This window comes from Sorex araneus, chromosome 2, assembly GCF_027595985.1.
Source record: "Sorex araneus isolate mSorAra2 chromosome 2, mSorAra2.pri, whole genome shotgun sequence".
Taxonomy (NCBI): Eukaryota; Metazoa; Chordata; class Mammalia; order Eulipotyphla; family Soricidae; genus Sorex; species Sorex araneus.
Genome location: NC_073303.1, coordinates 244,272,131 through 244,290,326, shown reverse-complemented (window position 1 = coordinate 244,290,326; position 18,196 = coordinate 244,272,131). Strand labels below are relative to the sequence as shown.

Here is an 18,196-nt window from a genome sequence, read left to right as displayed (position 1 = left end):
GAGGAATGGGCTGACTCTGCTTCTGTTTCTTGGCCAGGAACCATTCGATCCCAAAACGTCTCGTGAGAAGAGCCACATTCGCCCAGGGATGACGGCGGAGAAAAGCCTGGGCTACCTTTTGTTTGTGATTTGGGTCTTTTCCGTTTTCAGTTTAGTCATAGTTCCTTTATTTATTTATTTGATCTTTTTTGGGGGAACACTGGCGATGCTCACAGTGCTTAGGGGACCACATGGGACTCCAGGATTGAACCCTGGTGGACAGAGTGCACGGCAAGCGCCTTCCCTGCTCTACTTTGCCAGCCCTAAACCCCAAAGCGGTCCTATGTCCTTTTTTCAGACACACAGAACATGAATCTCGTTTTCTGGTTTAAAATTGGCTTTTTTTAGGAGCCGAAGAGACAGTACAGTGGGTAAGGCACACTGCAAACCAGGGCTGAATCCCCAGCGCCCCATGGGGCGCCCCCAGCCCCCAGCACCGCCAGGACGGCAGGAAGTAGAGTATGAGCATTACCCGGTGTGAGACAAAAAACAAGAAAAATAAAAAATAAATAAATAAAAAAGGAAGAAAGATAGAAACTGGCTTTTTCAAATGTTTGCCGTGCCTGGTCTGGCACTAAGGGCAGCACACTCACAGTGGGGTGTCCGGGGCCCCTTTCATGCCTGGAACACGGAAGGGACCCAGGGAACTAGGATCTCATTAGTTTGATTGCGGAGGTGTAAGGTATCAGGGCCTCAATTTTCCGGGGGAGGGATGAGGAGCGTGTGAATCCCAGCCCTGCCCATGTGCTAGGATAACTAGAGACGTGCAGGACGCACTGTATCACTCAAGACAGCACTAGGTCTCCGGGCAGCGTCAGCTTTTCGCTGCAGCAAAGGCGGAGCTGGATGCTCGCTGGCGAACCAGCTGGATAAGCTCCACGTGGGCGCCCCGCCCACCGAAGCCCCCGCCCACTGCAGGCCCCGCCCCACGATGGGTCTCTCCGACGAGACGGGGCTGCGAGGGCGCACCTCGTGGGCGTGGTTAGACTACGGAACAAGGAAGTGGGTGGAGTCTCGCCGAACGCTGATCACTGAGAGGGAACAGTCCGGAGTCTCGGTGGGCGGGGCCAGATGGCCGTAGTGGGCGGAGTCCGGACTCCTATTGGGCCGCCGGGCGTCGTCCTGGAAACGCGGAGGGTAGGCGGGCTCTTAGGGGGCGGGGCTTCCGGGGGTGGGCCCGCCGGGCCGCGGCGCTGCCGTCAGCTGACCGGCCGCCATCTTGTCCGCCATTTGCCAGCGGCGCGGCTCGAGCCGGAGCGGGAGCCCGAGCCGGAGCGGGAGCGCGGCCGTCCGCGGGGTGGTCGCCGCCGCCGCCGCCTCCCCCGCCCCCGCCGCCGCCGCCGCCGCCGTCGCGGCCCCCGGGCCCGCTGCCGGCTTGGCCTGGGAGCCCGGCCCGGCCCGGCGCGGCGGCCGGCAGCGCAGCGCCCGGCGGGCGGCAGGTGCGGCGTCGCGCGGCCTCCCGGGGCTGCGGCCCGGCCGCCGCGATGGCCCTCAAGATGGTCAAGGGCAGCATCGACCGCATGTTCGACAAGAACCTGCAGGACCTGGTGCGCGGCATCCGCAACCACAAGGAGGACGAGGTGAGCCCCGGGGCGCCGCGCCCGCCCCGAGCATGCGCGCTCCGGCTCCCGAGCCTCAGTTTACCCCGCGGAGGCCGCCCGCCGCCGCCGCCCCGAGCTCGGGGCCCCCGGGCCTCGCGGTTCCCGGCATGGAACAGCGCCGCGGCCGCCCTCCTCCAGCCTCAGTTTCCCCGCTCCCCCACCCTGGACAGCGGCGGACTCACCCTCCTGAGTGTCACCCTCCTCCCTGCTCTGAGCCAAGCCCTTAGGCTGATTTTTTTCTTATTTTTAATTCTGACGGGACCCCTTTGCTTTCCACGAAAGCCCCTGGGCGTCCCAGGCCCCCAGGCCCCGGCAGGCCCGTGCCCGCTGCAGGACAGATGGCAGTGTCCGGTCCCCGGGGGCGGGGGCCATCGGGCACGGGCACAACCGGTTCCCCGTGCAGGGGCCCCTGTCCCGTGAGGGCTGCTTCCTCCCTGCCCCCTGCCCCCGGCCTGTGACCTAGATTTAGGAGGAAGGTGGGGGGTGGCCTTTGGCCACCGGCAGGGAGGCCCCCGCCCCGCTCTGCACCCCGTGACCGCTCCCATATGTCACCCCACCCTGCGAATCGCCAGGCCGCCTGCCCCCCACCCCTCCGCCGGGCCTTCCCGGGAGTCCGGAGAAGTGGGGGGCCTTGGCTCCGGGCCGTGTCCCCCGCTCGCTCTGGGGCCCTTTGCCGGGGCTCACCAGCAGTCCAGTGCGGGAGCGGCCTCCCTGGTGACCTGGTGACAGCGTGTCCCCCTCCCCCTCCCCGCGCGCGCTGCCCGTGGCTCTGGATTCTGGAGACGTGGCGCCTGCCCAGGTGCGCGCTGGCCGCTGGCGTCTTTGTCTGAAGGCCGCTGTCCCCGTCAGGGCAGGCAGCTCCTGGGTGGGGTGGGAGGCGGGGGAGGGCGCTGGTTTGTTTGTGGGGGGGGTCTCACCCTCTCCAGGGCCCTCCGCTGCAGGCGTCCACTTCTCCCACACCTCCTCCCTGCCCCCCTACAGGGCCCGCCTGTGTCTGGTGCTGCCCCAGCCCCTCCCCTGAAGGGCACCTGCCCCAGGGTCCTGGCCTGTCTGTCACCTCCCTGGCTGTCAGTGTCCCCCCCTGGAGCCTGGCTGAGTCACTCCTGTCCCCAGCCCCCGCAGCCAGGGCTTTCCCCGAGATCCGCCGTTTGTGTGTTGGGGGGGCTGGGGAGGAGGGTCTCTGGGGCTGTGAGGCCGGCTCCCACCATCTCTGCCCTCCTTGCCCGACTCACCTGCCCCAGCCCCAGCCCCAGCCCGTGACCCCTTTGGGCTTGTTTGCTCCAGCCCCAGCAGCTGAGGTTTCTGGGGTGACCCGGATGTGTGTGCGGGAGTGGGGGCGCTGGTCACCCTGTTCCTGCCGGCAGGGAGGGGCTGGAGCACGTTTTGTTTTCTGGTTTTGTTTTGGGGGCCGCAGCCGGCGATGCTCGGGGCTGACTCCTGGCTCTGTGCTCAGGGATCACGCCTGGCAGGACTCGGCGGGGACTCGATGGGGTGCCAGGGATCGTACCTGGGTCTGCCGTGTGTAAGGCCAGTACCCTGCCCTCCCAGTGTCCTGTCGCTCTGACCCCTCCCTGGGCCGCGGGGCTTCGCAGTGGCCTTGCTCCGGGAAGGTGGCGTTGTGCGACTCGGAGGGTCCTGAACGCCTTCCCTCACCCCTTCCCTTCACTGTTGTGGGATGCTGGGGTTGGGGGCCACCCCTGGCCCTGTGCTGTATGCCAGGCCTTCCCGCCGCTGCCCTCGCTCTGGTGCTCCTGCAGCAGGTTCCTAGGCCGGGGCGGGGGGGCCTGCGCCCCCGTCAGTGGAGGGTCCCTCGCACCTGGCAGCAGTGTGACCGGGCAGGCGCTGACCCCTGTGCTGACGTTCAGAGGGGCCCTGGCGCTCAGCTGCCTTCCCTCGCTTGTGAGTTTCTAGGGGACTCTTCCCCCCCTTGTGGGGATGTTCAGAGACGGTGAAGTGTGAGGGTGGAATCCTTTGGGCTCCAGCGGGGCCTCCCCTGGGCCTGCTGCAGGGGGTCAGACCTAGAACCCGGCAGTCCCCTGTGCCCCAGCCCCTGGGCACAGCCTGTCTCAGAGCAGACCCTGCCCGCGAGGCTGCGGTGATGGGGTGGGGGCAGCTGCGGGCACCGAGGCTTTGGCCCGCACCAAGCCTGTTTCCGGACCGCCGCCCATCTCGGCTCTTGGCTTGCAGCTGACCTGTGCCCCGAGGCCACAGGCCTCCCCCATGGTCTGGGCCCAGCGTGGCCCCCACAAGTCAGGGTGACCTGACGGCTTGCCCTGATCATGGCGGCGAGAACCCGGGGACACGTTCCCACCACGAGTAGAGGGCCGGTGTCCCCCAGACTCAGGCCGTGTCCCCCTGACACAGGCTGCTGTGCCCCCAGGCTCCTGGGCTTGGGCCCTCCCTCCCCTTGAAAGAGCACCCTTGCAGTCCCACTGGACCCCAGGGTCTGGGGCCCCCTCCGTCCCGCCTGAACGCCCTCGGCTGTGGAGGCCCTCTGGGAGCTGCTGCAGACTGGGGGCTGCTGTCCCCCAGAGCTGGGTGAGGCCAGAGGGCCGACAGCCAGCCTCTTGGTGCCACGCCGGGGGTCCTGTGCACCCCCCTCGCGAACATGGTGCAGGGTGTCCCCGTCTGCTCCCCGCCGCCCGCAGCCCCCTGTGGCCGGCCCCTCCGCCTGCTGCTCACTATTGAGTCCTGGTGCCCCAGGGGACTCGGCTGTGCCTGGGGAACATCAGTCATGGTCACGTGGGTGATTGATGTCGCCCGAGTGTCCAGGGGTGAGGGCCTGCCTGCACTCAGGGCGCTGGGCTGTGGAGAGGACAGTGGGCTCTGCAGAGACCCCAGGGCAGCTGTCTTTGTTGGCAGGCCTGCAGCTCCGGGGGTGACGGTTGATGGCCTCTGTCTGCCCTGTCACGGCCGCCCGGGTGCCCACTGAGGGCACAGTGGGCAGTGAGCCCCAGCCCCGACCTGGCCGGTCACTGTGTAGAGGCTCCAGCCACCTGCGTGGAGACAGGCGGGCAGTGGTCACCACTGCCTGTGCCTGGGGCTTTTGTGTCCCCGGTGGGCTGCCTGTACCCCAACCACCCTGTGCCTTCCCGCTGCGGGGGGGACACTCCCGCCACCCCAAAGGCTTCTTGCCCGACAGCCAAGGGCTTGGGACCCGGCTGACGTCAGGACCATCCAGATGCCCCCAGGGATTGGACCCCCAGCCCCACCCCTGCCAGACTCAGTGCTGTGATGACGCTGTGGTCTGCCGGTGGGCCCCCGAACCCCAGACTCCAGTCAAGAAAGGAAGGGCAGAGGCGCGGGTGGCCCCGAGGCTGAGCTCGGACTCTGCCAGTGGAGGCCCCGGCCTTCATTCAGGCACCTAGGGGCGACCTGAGCACCTGCAGATGGGCCTAGGGTCAGGGAAGGCAGGCAAGGGGAGAGAGTGAAGAATGAGTGAGTGAGTGAGTGAGTTGGTGAATGAATGAGTGAATGGATGGACATTCTGACCTGCCTGGAAGCTGCCTAGAGCTCCCACTCTCTGTGTTTCTCTGTGTCTCTTTCTCCGTCTCCATCTCTGTCTCTGTCCTGTGTCTGTTTGGGGGGTCTGCGCTCTGCCTGGCTGTGACTCTTGAGTGCGTGAACCTCGAGCATCTCCTGGGTGGCGGGCCCTGGCTGGGTAGGGCAGACGCCCGTGGGTGAGGTCTCCGGGGGTCCCCTCCGGTATAGGCGCCCTGCCTCCCGGGGACAAGTGTGCAGGCTCCCCCTCCCCCATCTCCATGCCACCCGGGTGCCTGTCCAGCGGCTGTTCATCGGGGTCCCTGTCACCTCCTCCCTGCAGTCTCCCGTGAGGCATGGAAGCACAGATGCAGGTCAGGGCTCTCCTGGAAGGGGTCACTCGGCTGGGCCAGCAGAGGGCCAAAGGTGGTGGGGGTTCTGTCGAGGGAGGGCCATGGACCCCCCTAGGGCAGGGTGGGCGGCTTCTCCTTTCACCCAGGAAGCGGTTAGGCCACTCGGCTATAGGGGAGGGAGACAGGTGTGAAGTCGCAGGTCAGGGGTCAGCAAGATAGTTCTGCCGAGAAGGTGCTCGCCAGGACACGGCTAACCCGGGCTCCGTCCCCAGCACCCCTTATGGTCCCTCAGGCACCTCCAGGAGTGAGCCCCGAGCACCACCAGGTGTGGCCTAGACCCCGCCTCTCCCCTGCCCCCAACTAAATAAGCCAGAAGTCAGCTGATGAGTCATCAAGAAGCGTTTGTATTTTTTTTTCCCCTCGGGGTGTTGGGAATCGAACTGGCCACTGTGAACTGGCCGCTGTGGGCCGCAGCCGGCTGTGCTCGGGGATTGGACCCGCGTCTGCTGGTGCAGGGCGGGCGCCTCACCCCACACGGCCTTCTCCGCCCCTGCAGTGCCCCCAGTTTGAGAGACTGGGCTTGTGGGTGCTGGGTCGGGGGCTGAGCCGGCACAGCTGGGCGTGCAGGGGGCCCGGCGCCGTCCCTGCCTGGTCCCCCCAGGCCTGGGGAGCGGCTTCTCCCCCTGCCCTCACCCCGGGCGCCCCTCACCTGGCTCGTCTGCAGACACTGCTCTCTGCTTCGGTCCTTCCCGGCCGCTCGGCGTCTGAGTATCCCCATTTCATGTTCAGTCACCAGCCACGGCCACTTAGAACATCCCACCTTCCTGTCTTCGGGCCTGCAGTGGGAGGTCAGAGGTCAGAGGTCTGGGCCTGCCCCCCCCAGGGGGGACCCTGGCACACGGGCTCCAGTTGTCGGCATCATACGCCCCTCCACTTGCAGGGGTGCAGCTCTAGCTTGCTCCAAGGGCTGTCCTGGGCTGCAGGTGACAGGCTTCGGTGGGGCTCTGAGACTTGGAGTGTGTGTGGGGGGGGGGCGGGGACCATCCTGCGCCAGGCCTGGGGGGGTCTACATGTGGGGTCCTCCCGCCCTCCCCTAGAAGCCAGCCCTGGCCAGCAGGAGGTGCGGGCCTGGCGCTGCACGTGTCACCAGCACAGGGGCGTCACGACCTGCCCGGACCCTCAGCTGTGGGTTCTGGCCAGCTGGGGGCAGGGTGGGGGGACCCTCACTCAGTGCCTCACGCCCCCGGTGACCCTCCGGGGCCCCTCCCGGGAGAGGGGGAAGCCTGCCCAGTGGCACAGGAGGGCCCATGGGAGCCCCTTTTGCTTCTTGGTCTCTTCCCTGGATGTGGGACCCAGAGCCCCGCAGGACACAGGGTCCGGGACGCTCCGACAGCACCTTGTCCAGAGTGGCCCCACTCCCTCCTTGTTGCTTCTGGGACTCGGGGGCCTGGGCACCCACAGGAGGCTCAGCCCTGCTGGGCCCACGTGCCTCTGCCCTCTGCCCTCTGCCCGGCCCACCCGGGCCTCTGCCTCGCGCCCTCCCTTGAAGTCTGTTTCTCATCACTCTGCCGCCGCCCCCTGTTGGCTGACACTCCTTCCCCGCAGCCCAGCTCTCGGGGTCTCCCCAACCCCGCAGGGCTGTGGTCCTCACCCGCTGCTCTGCTCTGCGGGGGGCTCCTCCCGCCCAGGGCTGTGGGGGACGGGGGCCAGGCCACCGGGTGTCAGGGTCTGGCTCCCCATGTGCTCTGGACCCGACACCCTCTTTGCTGTCACTTCTCTCGCACCCCGTGGGGTTGGGGTCCCCGCGCCCGCCCCGGCACTCTGGCCCGGGGCCCACTCGTCCCTGTGAAATGGAAGCCCTTCGTCGGGAGCGGGAGAAGGATCCCGTGACGCCCTGGCCCAGTGGCTGCCTCTGGGCCATGAAACATTTATGAGTGCCCGGGGCCTGGACAGGGGTCAGTGGCTCCCTGCCCGGGTGGCTGGCCCCTGCCACCTGCTCCGGCCTGCTTCTCCACCCCACAGGAAAGTGGTGCTGTCCTGGAGCTTTCCCGTGGCCGTCGGCGACAGCTAAAGAGACCCCTGCTTCCTTGGCCATCCCCCCCCCCCCCAAAGCAGACTCCAGAAAACTGAGGCCGCGTGTGTTTGAGGCTCCGGGTTTGATCCCCGGCCCCAGTCTGCGTGCTTCCCACAGTGGCCTGACAGTCCCCAGAGCCAGGCCCACAGCTGGGCCAGGTCCCCTGGCGGCACTCGGGGAGGTAGGTCAGGTCAGCAGGAGGGTTCGAGCACCGCCAGGAGTCAGCCCTGAGCAAAGCCAGGTGTGGCCCTAAAACAAACAGCAGCCAGAGGCCGGTAGAGGCAGAGGAATCCAGAGTCTGGGCCCGGCCCCCTCCCGCTCCCAGTCTTCGCCGCCAGCTGACCCTGCCCGGCTCTGCTGTGGCCTCTCCGCCGCTTCGAGTCTGCGGGGGTCCTGACACGGTCCCTCTGCCCCCTCCAGGCCAAGTACATCTCGCAGTGCATCGATGAGATCAAGCAGGAGCTGAAGCAGGACAACATCGCCGTGAAGGCCAACGCCGTGTGCAAGCTCACCTACGTGCGTGCAGCCCGCCGGCCACCTGTCCTTCTGTCCCCACCTCCCTCCATCTGTCCCTCCCTCCCTCTCTTCCTGCGTCCGTTGTCTCACCCTTCTCTAGTCTGTCCTTCACTCCCTCCATCTGTCCTTCCTCCTTCCGTCCATTCCCAGCTGTCCGTCCGTTCATGTGCCTGTCTGTACTGTCTTCTTTTGCATGTGTGTCTGGGCTGTCCTGGGGGCAGGGGTGTGTGAGATCCCAGGGATGGCCCCCGGGCCCTTGCATGAATGGCCCTGCTTAGCTCTTGGCTCCATGCCCTGCCCCTGCCCCAGCCCTCACCTCTGTTCTTCGTCTGTCACTGCCTCTTCCGGGAGGGTGTGGGTGCCACTGGCTTGTGGTGGGTCAAGCTGGTGATGACGGGGCGGGGGGGCCCCTGCCCTCCTGGCGAGTCTGCAGGCATCCTGATGCGGCCCAGGGAATGTGGCTGGTGTAGGGCTGGCGGGGAAGTTGAGTCACGGCATTGCTTTTCCCGGAGCCTGTGGGCCTGGAGTGCGGTGAGCCATCCCCCCTACCTTGGCGCGTCCCGCCGGGGAGCCCCTCGTGACAGTTACTGGCCTCGCCCACAGCTGCAGATGCTGGGCTACGACATCAGCTGGGCCGCCTTCAACATCATCGAGGTCATGAGCGCCTCCAAGTTCACGTTCAAGGTGCGGGGCGCCCGGGCGGGGTGGCGCGCAGGGGCGGGGCGGACCCTCTCCCCTGGCTCCCGCCTCACTCGTCCTGTGGGCCGCAGCGCATCGGCTACCTGGCCGCCTCGCAGTGCTTCCACGAGGGCACAGACGTCATCATGCTGACCACCAACCAGATCCGCAAGGTGCGTCCCCGGACTCGGGTCACCGCCAGGTGCCTGGACAGAGGAGGCGGGGGCGGGGAGGGGAGGAAAGCTGGCGCCTTGCGAGTGGCCACTTGGGTTGGATCCCTGGTGGCACCTCATGGGTACCCCCAAGCACTGCCCGGGGTCACACCTGAGCCCTGAGCCAGGACTAACCTCCTCCTAGAAGTGACAGCAGGCGTGGGGGGGCTCCCAGGTGGCGGCGCCTTCCCCCACGGTGTGGGGCCCTGCGGGATCTCGGGCCCTGTGGGCAGGGAGGGAGCCCGGGGCTTCAGCGTGCTGGGGGCTGCTGCCGTACCCGCTGAGCCCCAGATTCTCGGGTAGAGGTGGGAAATCAGAGCAGCCCCAGGGGCTGGTCACTTTGGCTGCCATCCAGTGACCACCCCCCCCCCCCCACGCCTTCTTGTCCACCAGGACCTGAGCAGCCCCAGTCAGTATGACACGGGCGTCGCGCTGACCGGCCTGTCCTGTTTCGTCACCCCAGATCTTGCCAGGGACTTGGCCAACGACATCATGACACTGGTGAGGGTCGGCGAGGGGCGCTGCCCAGGGGTCACAGGTGCCCGGCTAGTGGGATGGGCTCCCACCTTTCCCCATACAGGGGCGCCCCAGCCGCGTCCCATCTGCTAGCCACTCCACGTCCTTCCCGACCCCAGGGCTCTGTCTCCCAGTAGCTCTGCACGGCGCCTCCTGACCTCAGATGAGCACCTCACTTCTTAGCACTGGGCCGCCTGCTGGGACCCTGGGGGGTTGCTAGTGGACAGCATTTGTAGGAGCGGGTGGGGCAAGGGCGCAGGGGGGAGGCACGAGCCTCCTGAGTCACCAGAGCAAGCCCCAAGGAGAGAGGGGAGGTCAGAGCCGCCCCTGGGGCTGGACAAGGGGCCCCGCAGGGCGGGCAGCTGGGTTCTCTCCAGGCCCCGGGGCAGCGGTGGGGAGAGATCTCTGATCTCTCACGGGAGCCAGGAAGCAGTCTGCCTCGGGTGTTGGGGTGAGACCCGTGAGACCCAGGGCGGTGTGGGCTGGGGACACGGGGACAGAGCGCTGTCCCCCGCAGATGTCGCACACGAAGCCGTACATCCGGAAGAAGGCCGTGCTCATCATGTACAAGGTCTTCCTCAAGTACCCCGAGTCGCTGCGCCCCGCCTTCCCTCGCCTCAAGGAGAAGCTGGAGGACCCCGACCCTGGTGCGTGCCGGCCGGCAGTGGGAGGGGCCCCTGACCCTGCCTGGGACGGGGTGGCCGTCGGAAGGAGCCCAGGGCCCGAGTCCTGAGAGTGTCCACGTGTGGCCCCAGAGGGGCTGGCTGGGGTCCCTGTCAGGCCACCTTTCCGGCCCAGCGCCTGCTGCCACCTGCCCCATTGGGGCACATCATAGTCCTGGGACTCGTGGTGCAGAAGGTTCTAGAAGAAAGCAGGGGGCGTGTGTGGGAACAGGGTGGGGAGGGGCAGCTGCCCCTGCTCGGGCCCACCCTCTACCCCGGGACCCTGAGGTGGGACCAGGCCTTCTTCAGTGGGCCCCCCTGCTCCTGGGGCTGCCCCACGAGTTCTCCTTCCCGCAGGGGTGCAGTCGGCCGCCGTCAACGTCATCTGTGAGCTGGCGCGGCGCAACCCCAAGAACTACCTGTCCCTCGCGCCACTCTTCTTCAAGCTCATGACCTCGTCCACCAACAACTGGGTCCTCATCAAGATCATCAAACTGGTGAGGCCCGGGCGGGCATGGGGGCACGTGGAGGGAGGGCGCGGGTGGCTGCTGACCCCGCCCTGCTGCTCCCCTAGTTCGGTGCTCTTACCCCCCTGGAGCCCAGGCTGGGCAAGAAGCTCATCGAGCCTCTCACCAACCTCATCCACAGGTGGGCCTGGGCCCTGCATCTCCCCTCCTGTCCCGAGGGCCCCATCCCCCACATCCTCCTGGGGGGCCCCCAACCCCTGACACCCATCCGTGGGCCCCCGGGCCTCCCACCCTGCGATGCTGGTGGGGGGCAGTGGACACGGTAACCCCAGGGCACAGCCTCACTTGGGGTGTGTCCAGTGCCCCCCACCTCCTTGTGTGAGCTCCCACTGGCCCTGGGCACCCCACAGACTTCTCCCCCAGGGGTCTGCCCAGTGGGCTCAGTGGGGGGGGGTGGGGAGCAGGCCGCGCCCCAGGGCCCTCACTCTGCCCTGCCCTGCCCCGCAGCACGTCCGCCATGTCCCTCCTGTATGAGTGCGTCAACACTGTCATCGCCGGTGAGCAAGAGGAGTGCGGTGCTGGGCTGGACCCCATCTGCATGGAGGCCTGGGGGGTGGGGGGCGGGTTCGGGAAGAGGGTGGGGCGGGGCCTTCTCTTGGCGGCGGCCGACCCAGCCCGTCTGTTCCAGTTCTCATCTCGCTGTCTTCCGGCATGCCCAACCACAGTGCCAGCATCCAGGTACGTCACAGCCTCCCCGGGTCCCCACCCTCCCCTCCATGCAGCCCTCTAGGGTTCCCTCTCCCAGGGCCCCGGAGTAGCTGTGTCCGGGGGCGGGTCCCCTTTCTGGTTCCCCTGGCTTGGGCCCTGGTGGGGGCACCGACGGCCTCTCTCCTCCACAGCTTTGCGTTCAGAAGTTGAGGATATTGATTGAGGACTCGGATCAGAACTGTGAGTGGTTCCCGGATGTGCAGGCCTCGCCTGTGTCACCGTGTTGACTTTAGAGAATCAGGCCGGGGGCCACACAGCCTTAGCACAGCGGGCAGGGCGCTTGCCTCACACACGGCTGACCTGGGTTTGGTCCCCGGCACCTCAGAGGGTCCCCTGAGCCCAGCCAGGAGTGATTCCTGGGTGCAGAGTGTGTGTGGGGGAGGCCGCTGGGTGTGTCCCTGAGCCACGTGTCCCTCCAGGTGGCTCCTCCAGGATGCAGACCCACAGCACCCCCGTCCTTAGATGGCCCGAGGGGTCAGTGTACCTGGCACAGGGTCGTAAAGGCCTGGGCAGCAGGGGGCAGGCCCAGGCCCAGCGTTTGCTGTCCCCAGTGTAGGCAGTCCCGTGTCAGGCGGGACGAGGCGGAGGAGGCCAGGGCTTGTGTGGCCACTGTGGGGCTGTGAACGTGTCTCCGTGTCCCCCTCCCCCCACAGTGAAGTACCTGGGCCTCCTGGCCATGTCCAAGATCCTGCGGACACACCCCAAGTCTGTGCAGGCGCACAAGGACCTGGTCCTGCAGTGTCTGGACGACAAGGACGAGTCCATCCGCCTGCGGGCCCTGGACCTCCTGTACGGGATGGTGCGTGCCCCCTGCCTGGCCCGTGCCCCCCTGTGCCCTCCGGGCTGCACAGCCCCTGGCCTGCCCGTCACATGGCTCGGCCCCCCCCGCAGGTGTCCAAGAAGAACCTGATGGAGATCGTGAAGAAGCTGATGAGCCACGTGGACAAGGCCGAGGGCACCACGTACCGGGACGAGCTGCTCACCAAGATCCTGGACATCTGCAGCCAGTCCAACTACCAGCACATCACCAACTTCGAGTGGTGCGGGCCGGGGGACCACGGCGGGGGTGGGGGAGCACCCCATGGAGCACCACGGCCCCCGCCCCTCACCTGGCACCGCCCTTGGCAGGTACATCAGCGTCCTGGTGGAGCTGACCCGGCTGGAGGGCACGCGCCACGGCCACCTCATCGCTGCGCAGATGCTGGACGTGGCCATTCGCGTGAAGGCCATCCGCGGCTTCGCCGTGTCGCAGATGTCCCTGCTGCTCGACAGCGCCCACCTGCTGACCAGCAGCACCCAGCGCAATGGCATCTGCGAGGTGCTCTACGCTGCCGCCTGGATCTGCGGCGAGTTCTCCGAGTGAGCCGGGCTCCCCGGGTGCCCCACAGCTGGCGCTGTCCGGGGGGTTGCAGCTGTGACAAGGGGCCAGGCCCGCACCGAGGGTGGGCGCGGGCATACACATGCTTCTTGGGTCTTGTCTCTATTTTCCTTTTGTTTTTTGTTTGGTATTTTTTTTTGGGGGGGGGGAGCCTCACCCAGCTGTGCTCAGGGCCGACTCCCTGCTCTGCGCTCAGAGATCACTCTGGTGGGCTCGGGGGGCCCTGTGGGCGCCAGGGGTGGAACCCATGTGCAGGGAAAGCGCTCGCAGGTCCGAGGATGCGCACACAGGCCCAGCTCTCCGTTTTGGACCTGCCCGTGCCTCCAGGTTGTGGGGGAGAATACATGCTCCTTCCTCTGAGGCTCCCCGATGTGCTCCCCCACAGTGCTCCTCCCCACTTGGTGATGCTGGCCACTGCGCTGCCACCTGGTGGGTGGACGAGCTCTTCCCTGGCTCTTGGCCCCGCTCCCCGGCCCTGTCCCTCCCCTGAGGCCCCTGTCCGGTGGCGGGACCCATCCTCACCAGGCCTCCCCCCTCAGACACCTGCAGGAGCCCCAGCAGACGCTCGAGGCCATGCTGCGGCCCAAGGTGACCACGCTGCCCGGCCACATCCAGGCGGTGTACGTGCAGAACGTGGTGAAGCTGTTCGCCGCCATCCTGCGGCAGTGCGAGCAGGCGGGCGAGGCGGCCTCGGCCCAGGAGGTCACACAGCTCATGGCCGAGCGGCTGCCGCAGTTCGTGCAGAGCGCCGACCTGGAGGTCCAGGAGCGGGTGAGCGCGGGCCCGGGCTGCCGGGGTGGGCGCGGCCGGGGCTCCGGGGGCTCCCGGGGCTCCCGGGGCCTGTCCTCACCCTTGGCCCCCGCAGGCGTCCTGCATCCTTCAGCTGGTGAAGCACGTGCAGAAGCTGCAGGCCAAGGCCGTGCCAGTGGCGGAGGAGCTGAGCGCCCTGTTCGCTGGCGAGCTGAACCCCGTGGCCCCCAAGGCCCAGAAGAAGGTCCCGGTGCCCGAGGGGTAGGTCGGGGCCGCGGGCCCGGGCGCTGACGGGCAGCCCTGTCGCGGGGTCCCCCTGTAACCCGCCCGTGTGCCCGGCAGCCTGGACCTGGACGCGTGGATCAACGAGCCGCCGTCGGACAGCGAGTCGGAGGAGGAGCCGCCCAAGGCCATGTTCCAGGATGAGGGGCAGCGGCAGGCCCGGCAGCGGCCGCCCGAGGTGGACGAGGAGGAACTGGCCCGGGTAAGCGCCCCCGCCCCCCTTGCGGAAGGCCCGGTGGGGGTGGACACCCGGGCCGGGCGCTGAGCTCGTGCCGGGCGCCTGTCTCCACAGCGCCGCGAGGCCCGCAAGCAGGAGCAGGCCAACAACCCGTTCTACATCAAGAGCTCGCCGTCCCCCCAGAAGGTGAGGGCGCGCGGGCCTCCCCGCACCCATTGCACATGCACATGCGCCTGCAGCTGGGGGTGACCTGGCTCCCCTGCTTGCCCCCCCTCCACAGCGGTACCAGGACACGCCCGGCGTGGAGCACATCCCCGTGGTGCGCATCGACCTCTCGGTGCCACTCAAGGTCCCAGGCAAGTGAGGGCCCGGCCTGCTACCCGTCCCCTCGGCCCCCGCCCCTGCCATCCCCGCCCCCCAGGGGTGCAGCCAGCTCTGAGCGGTGCGCCCGCAGGCATGCCCATGTCGGAGCAGTACGTGAAGCTGGAGGAGGAGCGGCGCCACCGGCAGCGGCTGGAGAAGGATAAGCGGCGGCGGCGGCGGAAGGAACGCGAGCCGCGGGGCAAGGCCCGGCGACACGGCTCGCTGCCCACCGAGAGCGACGAGGACATCGCCCCGGCCCAGCGAGTGGACATCGTCACCGAGGAGATGCCCGAGGTGCCCTGGGAGGCCGGCTGGGGGAACGGGGGCGGGGGGCAGGACGGGGGTCTGGGCTGACAGGCAGCGCCTGTTTCTCTGCCCACCCCAGAATGCACTGCCCAGCGACGAGGAGGACAAGGACCCCAATGACCCCTACAGGGCGCTGGACATCGACCTGGATAAGTGAGTGGGGCCTGGGCTGGGGCCCTCGGGGGCTGCCGGGGGCAGGCCGGGCGCCTTCCCGGCCCCAGCGCTGGCGGGAGCTTCACCCCTGCACTCCCACAGGCCCTTAGCCGACAGCGAGAAGCTGCCCGTGCAGAAGCACCGGCACCCCGAGCCCTCCAGGTCCCCTGAGAAAGAGGATGCCCCAGCGGCGGAGAAGAAGAGCCGGAAGCCCAAGAAGAAGGACAAGAAGGAGAAGAAGCACAAAGAGAAGGAGAAGAAGAAGGAGAAGAAGAAGGAGGAGAAGGAGGAGAAGGTAGCTGCGGGGCCGTGGGCGGGGGCCCCTGCCTGCTGCGCCGGCCCCGCTGAAGGGCTGCTCTGCTTCCAGCAGGACGACCTGGACTTCTGGCTGTCCACCACGCCGCCCGCCCCGGCCCTGGCGCCCGCCCCGGTATGGCCCCAACCCCGGCCCACGGACCCCTGGCCGGCCCAGCCTTGGCTTGAGTTTGGGCGTGGGGTGGGCTGTGATTTCCTGGAGGAGCCTGTGGGGCCAGGAGGCCGGGCCTCTTCCGAGCCCTGACACCCTGGTCCACAGGAAGAGCCTGGGGTCGACACCGTGGCCCCAGCCCCGCAGGATGACCAGGAGGCCCCCCCAGGGGAGAAACTGGAAGAGGTGGAGCAGCCGGATGCAGAGAAGGTAGAGCCAAGCCCCCAGCCTTCTGCTGGGGGACCACCCCTCAGTCCAGAACATTCTACCCCTTGAAGGAAAAGCCCCTTGGCGGGAGCGATGTAACAGAGGGGAAGACTTTTGCCTTGTACCCGGGTTTGGTTCCCGGCGCCCCGTATGGTCCCCTCAGCACATACAGGAGCGAGCCCCTCGCACCCCAGCGCTGGGGCTTTCCCTCCCCATCCGCCTCACCCTGTTCGTGGCCCCTGCTCTGCAGAGGGCCCCTGCTGGTTTCTGGGGTGTCTGTGCGGTGTGGGCGCCAGAGCCATCTCCCCTTCGACACATGAGCCCGTCCTTCCCTCCACCGGGGGGTCTGAGCCCCGCGCTCTGCTGCCCCGCAGAAGTCTCGGCACAAGAAGAAGCACAAGAAGGAGAAGGAGGTGCGGCCCAAGGACAAGAAGAAGTCCAAGAAGAGGCGGGCAGCGGGCGAGGGCGCGCCGGGGCCCCTGGAGAACGGGGCGCTGGACGAGGAGGAAGAGGAGCCTCTCCCGGTGAGGGGGCGCCCCCTGCCCCACCCTGCACTCGGTGGCTGGGCCCGGGAGGCTGGAGCCCAGGCCGGTCCCCACTGAGCCGTGTGTCCCCTGCAGCCCATGTCCAGCTACTCGCTCTTGGCGGAGAACTCGTACGTGAAGATGGTGAGCGAGGCGCGGCCGGCCCAGGAGGGGGGCGCGGGGCCCTCGGGTGGCTCACTGTCCCCGCCCGCCTGCAGACGTACGACGTGCGGGCCAGCCTACAGAAGGCCAGCCAGGTGACCGTGTCGCTGGTCCTGGAGAACCGCAGCAGCAGCTCGCTCAAGAGCATGGAGTTCAGTGTGCTGGACTCCCTCAACGCCAAGCTGGCCCGGCCCGAGGGCGCCTCCGTGCACGACGGCGTCCCCGTGCCTTTCCAGCTGCCCCCTGGTAAGCGGGGGCCGGGGCTGGGGGCCGGCGTGGGGGGCTGGCAGCCACTCAGCCCTGCCCCCCGCCCCCGCAGGCATCTCCAACGAGGCGCAGTTCGTGTTCACGGTCCAGAGCATTATCATGGCGCAGAAGCTCAAGGGTACCCTGTCCTTCATCGCCAAGGTACCCTGCCCTCCCCACGGCGCCCTGCGGCCCCGCGGGGGCCCCCTCCACACCCCTCACCACCGCTCCCCTCTCCGCAGAATGACGAGGGCTCCACGCACGAGAAGCTCGACTTCCGGCTGCACTTCAGCTGCTCCTCGTACCTGGTCACTACGCCGTGCTACAGGTGCCCCCCAGCCGCCTGTCCGGGCCAGCCCCAGCAGTCCCGGGGGGGGGGGTGGGGAGGTAGGCACGCATGTGCCAGCGCCCAAGTCGGGGGCTCCGAGCTGGGATGGGGGCACGGGACCGAGCCCTCTGTGCCTTCCCCTCCCGCCCCAGCGACGCCTTTGCCAAGCTGCTGGAGTCGGGGGAGCTGAGCATGGGCTCCATCCGGGTGGACGGCATCACCGCGTCCTTCCCCACCCTGCTGGCCAAGATCTGCTTCTACCATCACTTCTCAGGTAAGGGCCGGCCTCGGGCTGAGCGCGGCTGCCCGCCCGCCCACACGTGCCGGCCTCATGCCTGCCCCTTTGCAGTGGTGGAGCGGGTGGACTCCTGCGCGTCCATGTACAGCCGCTCCGTCCAGGGCCACCACGTCTGTCTGCTGGTGAAGAAGGTGAGCCCCGCCCCGCCCACCACACCCCCTCCTCCCCCGCCCCCCATGGCTCGCGAGGCCCACCCGAGCCTTCCCCACACTTAGGGCGAGAAGTCGGTGTCCGTGGACGGGAAGTGCAGTGACGCCACGCTGCTGGGCAACGTCCTGGAGGAGATGCGCGCCACGCTGGCCCCGTGCTGAGCGCCCGCCCTGCCGGCCCTTCCGTCACCGTGTCACTCCGATCCTCCCCACTCCCTCTGGCCAGCAGCCCTGCCCTGCCCCCAAGGCCGCGGGGGCTGCGGGAAGCAGGGGGACCCGCAGGTTGGCCCTGTGGGCAGTGGGCTTCTGTGAAGTCGGCCCAGTTCCGCGGGCCCCCAGGGGCTGCCCCGGGTCCCCGGCGGCCCCACTGCTCTCCGTGTGTCCCCACTCAGAAGTGTGTCTGGTTTGGTGTTGTTTGGGACCCAGGTCCCCTCGTGTCAGGGAACGCTCCCCAGGGCGGCTGGATGGTGGGGGGACCCTGGCCGGGCACCTCCCACCCAGAACGCCCCGCCCCAAGGTGACGGTCCTTGGTGCCGTTCCAGCTTCCTCCGCCGCTGTAGCATGTAGTGTCTCTCCAGCCCCCGCGGTTCGGCCCCCCCAGGGCCAACGTGCGCCCCGAGAACTGACCTGCTACCGACATTCCCGTCCAAAGGAGCCACGTCCCGGGCTGTACGATTGTGTGTCCAGACGATCCAATAAACTCGCAAAGTCCGAGATGTGTCTCAGCCCTGCCCGCCCACCCGCGCCCCGGCAACTCACTCCTGGTTATGGGGACTGGGGGCTGGGGGGGGGGCAGCGCCTGCCTGTGGCCCAGACAGTACTCCTGAAGGGTCGGTGGTGGGGTCTGCAGTGTGAGGGGGCAGCAGCCCTCTGCCCTTCAGACCTGTCTCCCCCAGCCCGCTCCCCAATCCCGGTGGATTCCCACTGGCCCGGCCTGCAGCAGCCCAGCACTGGGCCCCTCGGCTGCTCTGCTGGCCGTGTCCTGCCCCAACAGGCTGTTCTGGGGGGACCTGGTCTCCCCCCACCACCATCTGCTGGAC

At 68.0% G+C, this 18,196-nt stretch overlaps 1 protein-coding gene across 2 annotated transcripts; it reads left to right on the top strand.

Moving 5' to 3' along the window:
• The first annotated feature begins 1,460 nt into the window (after positions 1-1,460).
• On the top strand, positions 1,461-17,870 carry AP3D1 (adaptor related protein complex 3 subunit delta 1). Of its 2 annotated transcripts, none has more exons than XM_055128005.1 (32): positions 1,461-1,619; positions 7,968-8,063; positions 8,667-8,747; positions 8,834-8,914; positions 9,347-9,454; positions 9,987-10,116; positions 10,489-10,628; positions 10,706-10,779; positions 11,106-11,155; positions 11,287-11,336; positions 11,498-11,546; positions 12,020-12,165; positions 12,258-12,406; positions 12,495-12,725; positions 13,284-13,515; positions 13,610-13,755; positions 13,837-13,978; positions 14,069-14,140; positions 14,235-14,310; positions 14,409-14,611; positions 14,703-14,776; positions 14,879-15,071; positions 15,147-15,206; positions 15,351-15,452; positions 15,824-15,973; positions 16,070-16,117; positions 16,192-16,381; positions 16,455-16,543; positions 16,624-16,709; positions 16,862-16,983; positions 17,059-17,138; positions 17,223-17,870. In XM_055128005.1, exons 1-32 carry the CDS (start codon positions 1,524-1,526, stop codon positions 17,316-17,318), a joined length of 3,642 nt encoding a protein of 1,213 aa, XP_054983980.1. In that variant the 5' UTR covers positions 1,461-1,523; the 3' UTR covers positions 17,319-17,870. The 2 variants fall into 2 exon arrangements, with proteins under 2 accessions (XP_054983980.1, XP_004615005.2); XM_004614948.2 differs by having other exon boundaries at positions 15,144-15,206.
• The last annotated feature ends 326 nt before the right edge of the window (positions 17,871-18,196 follow it).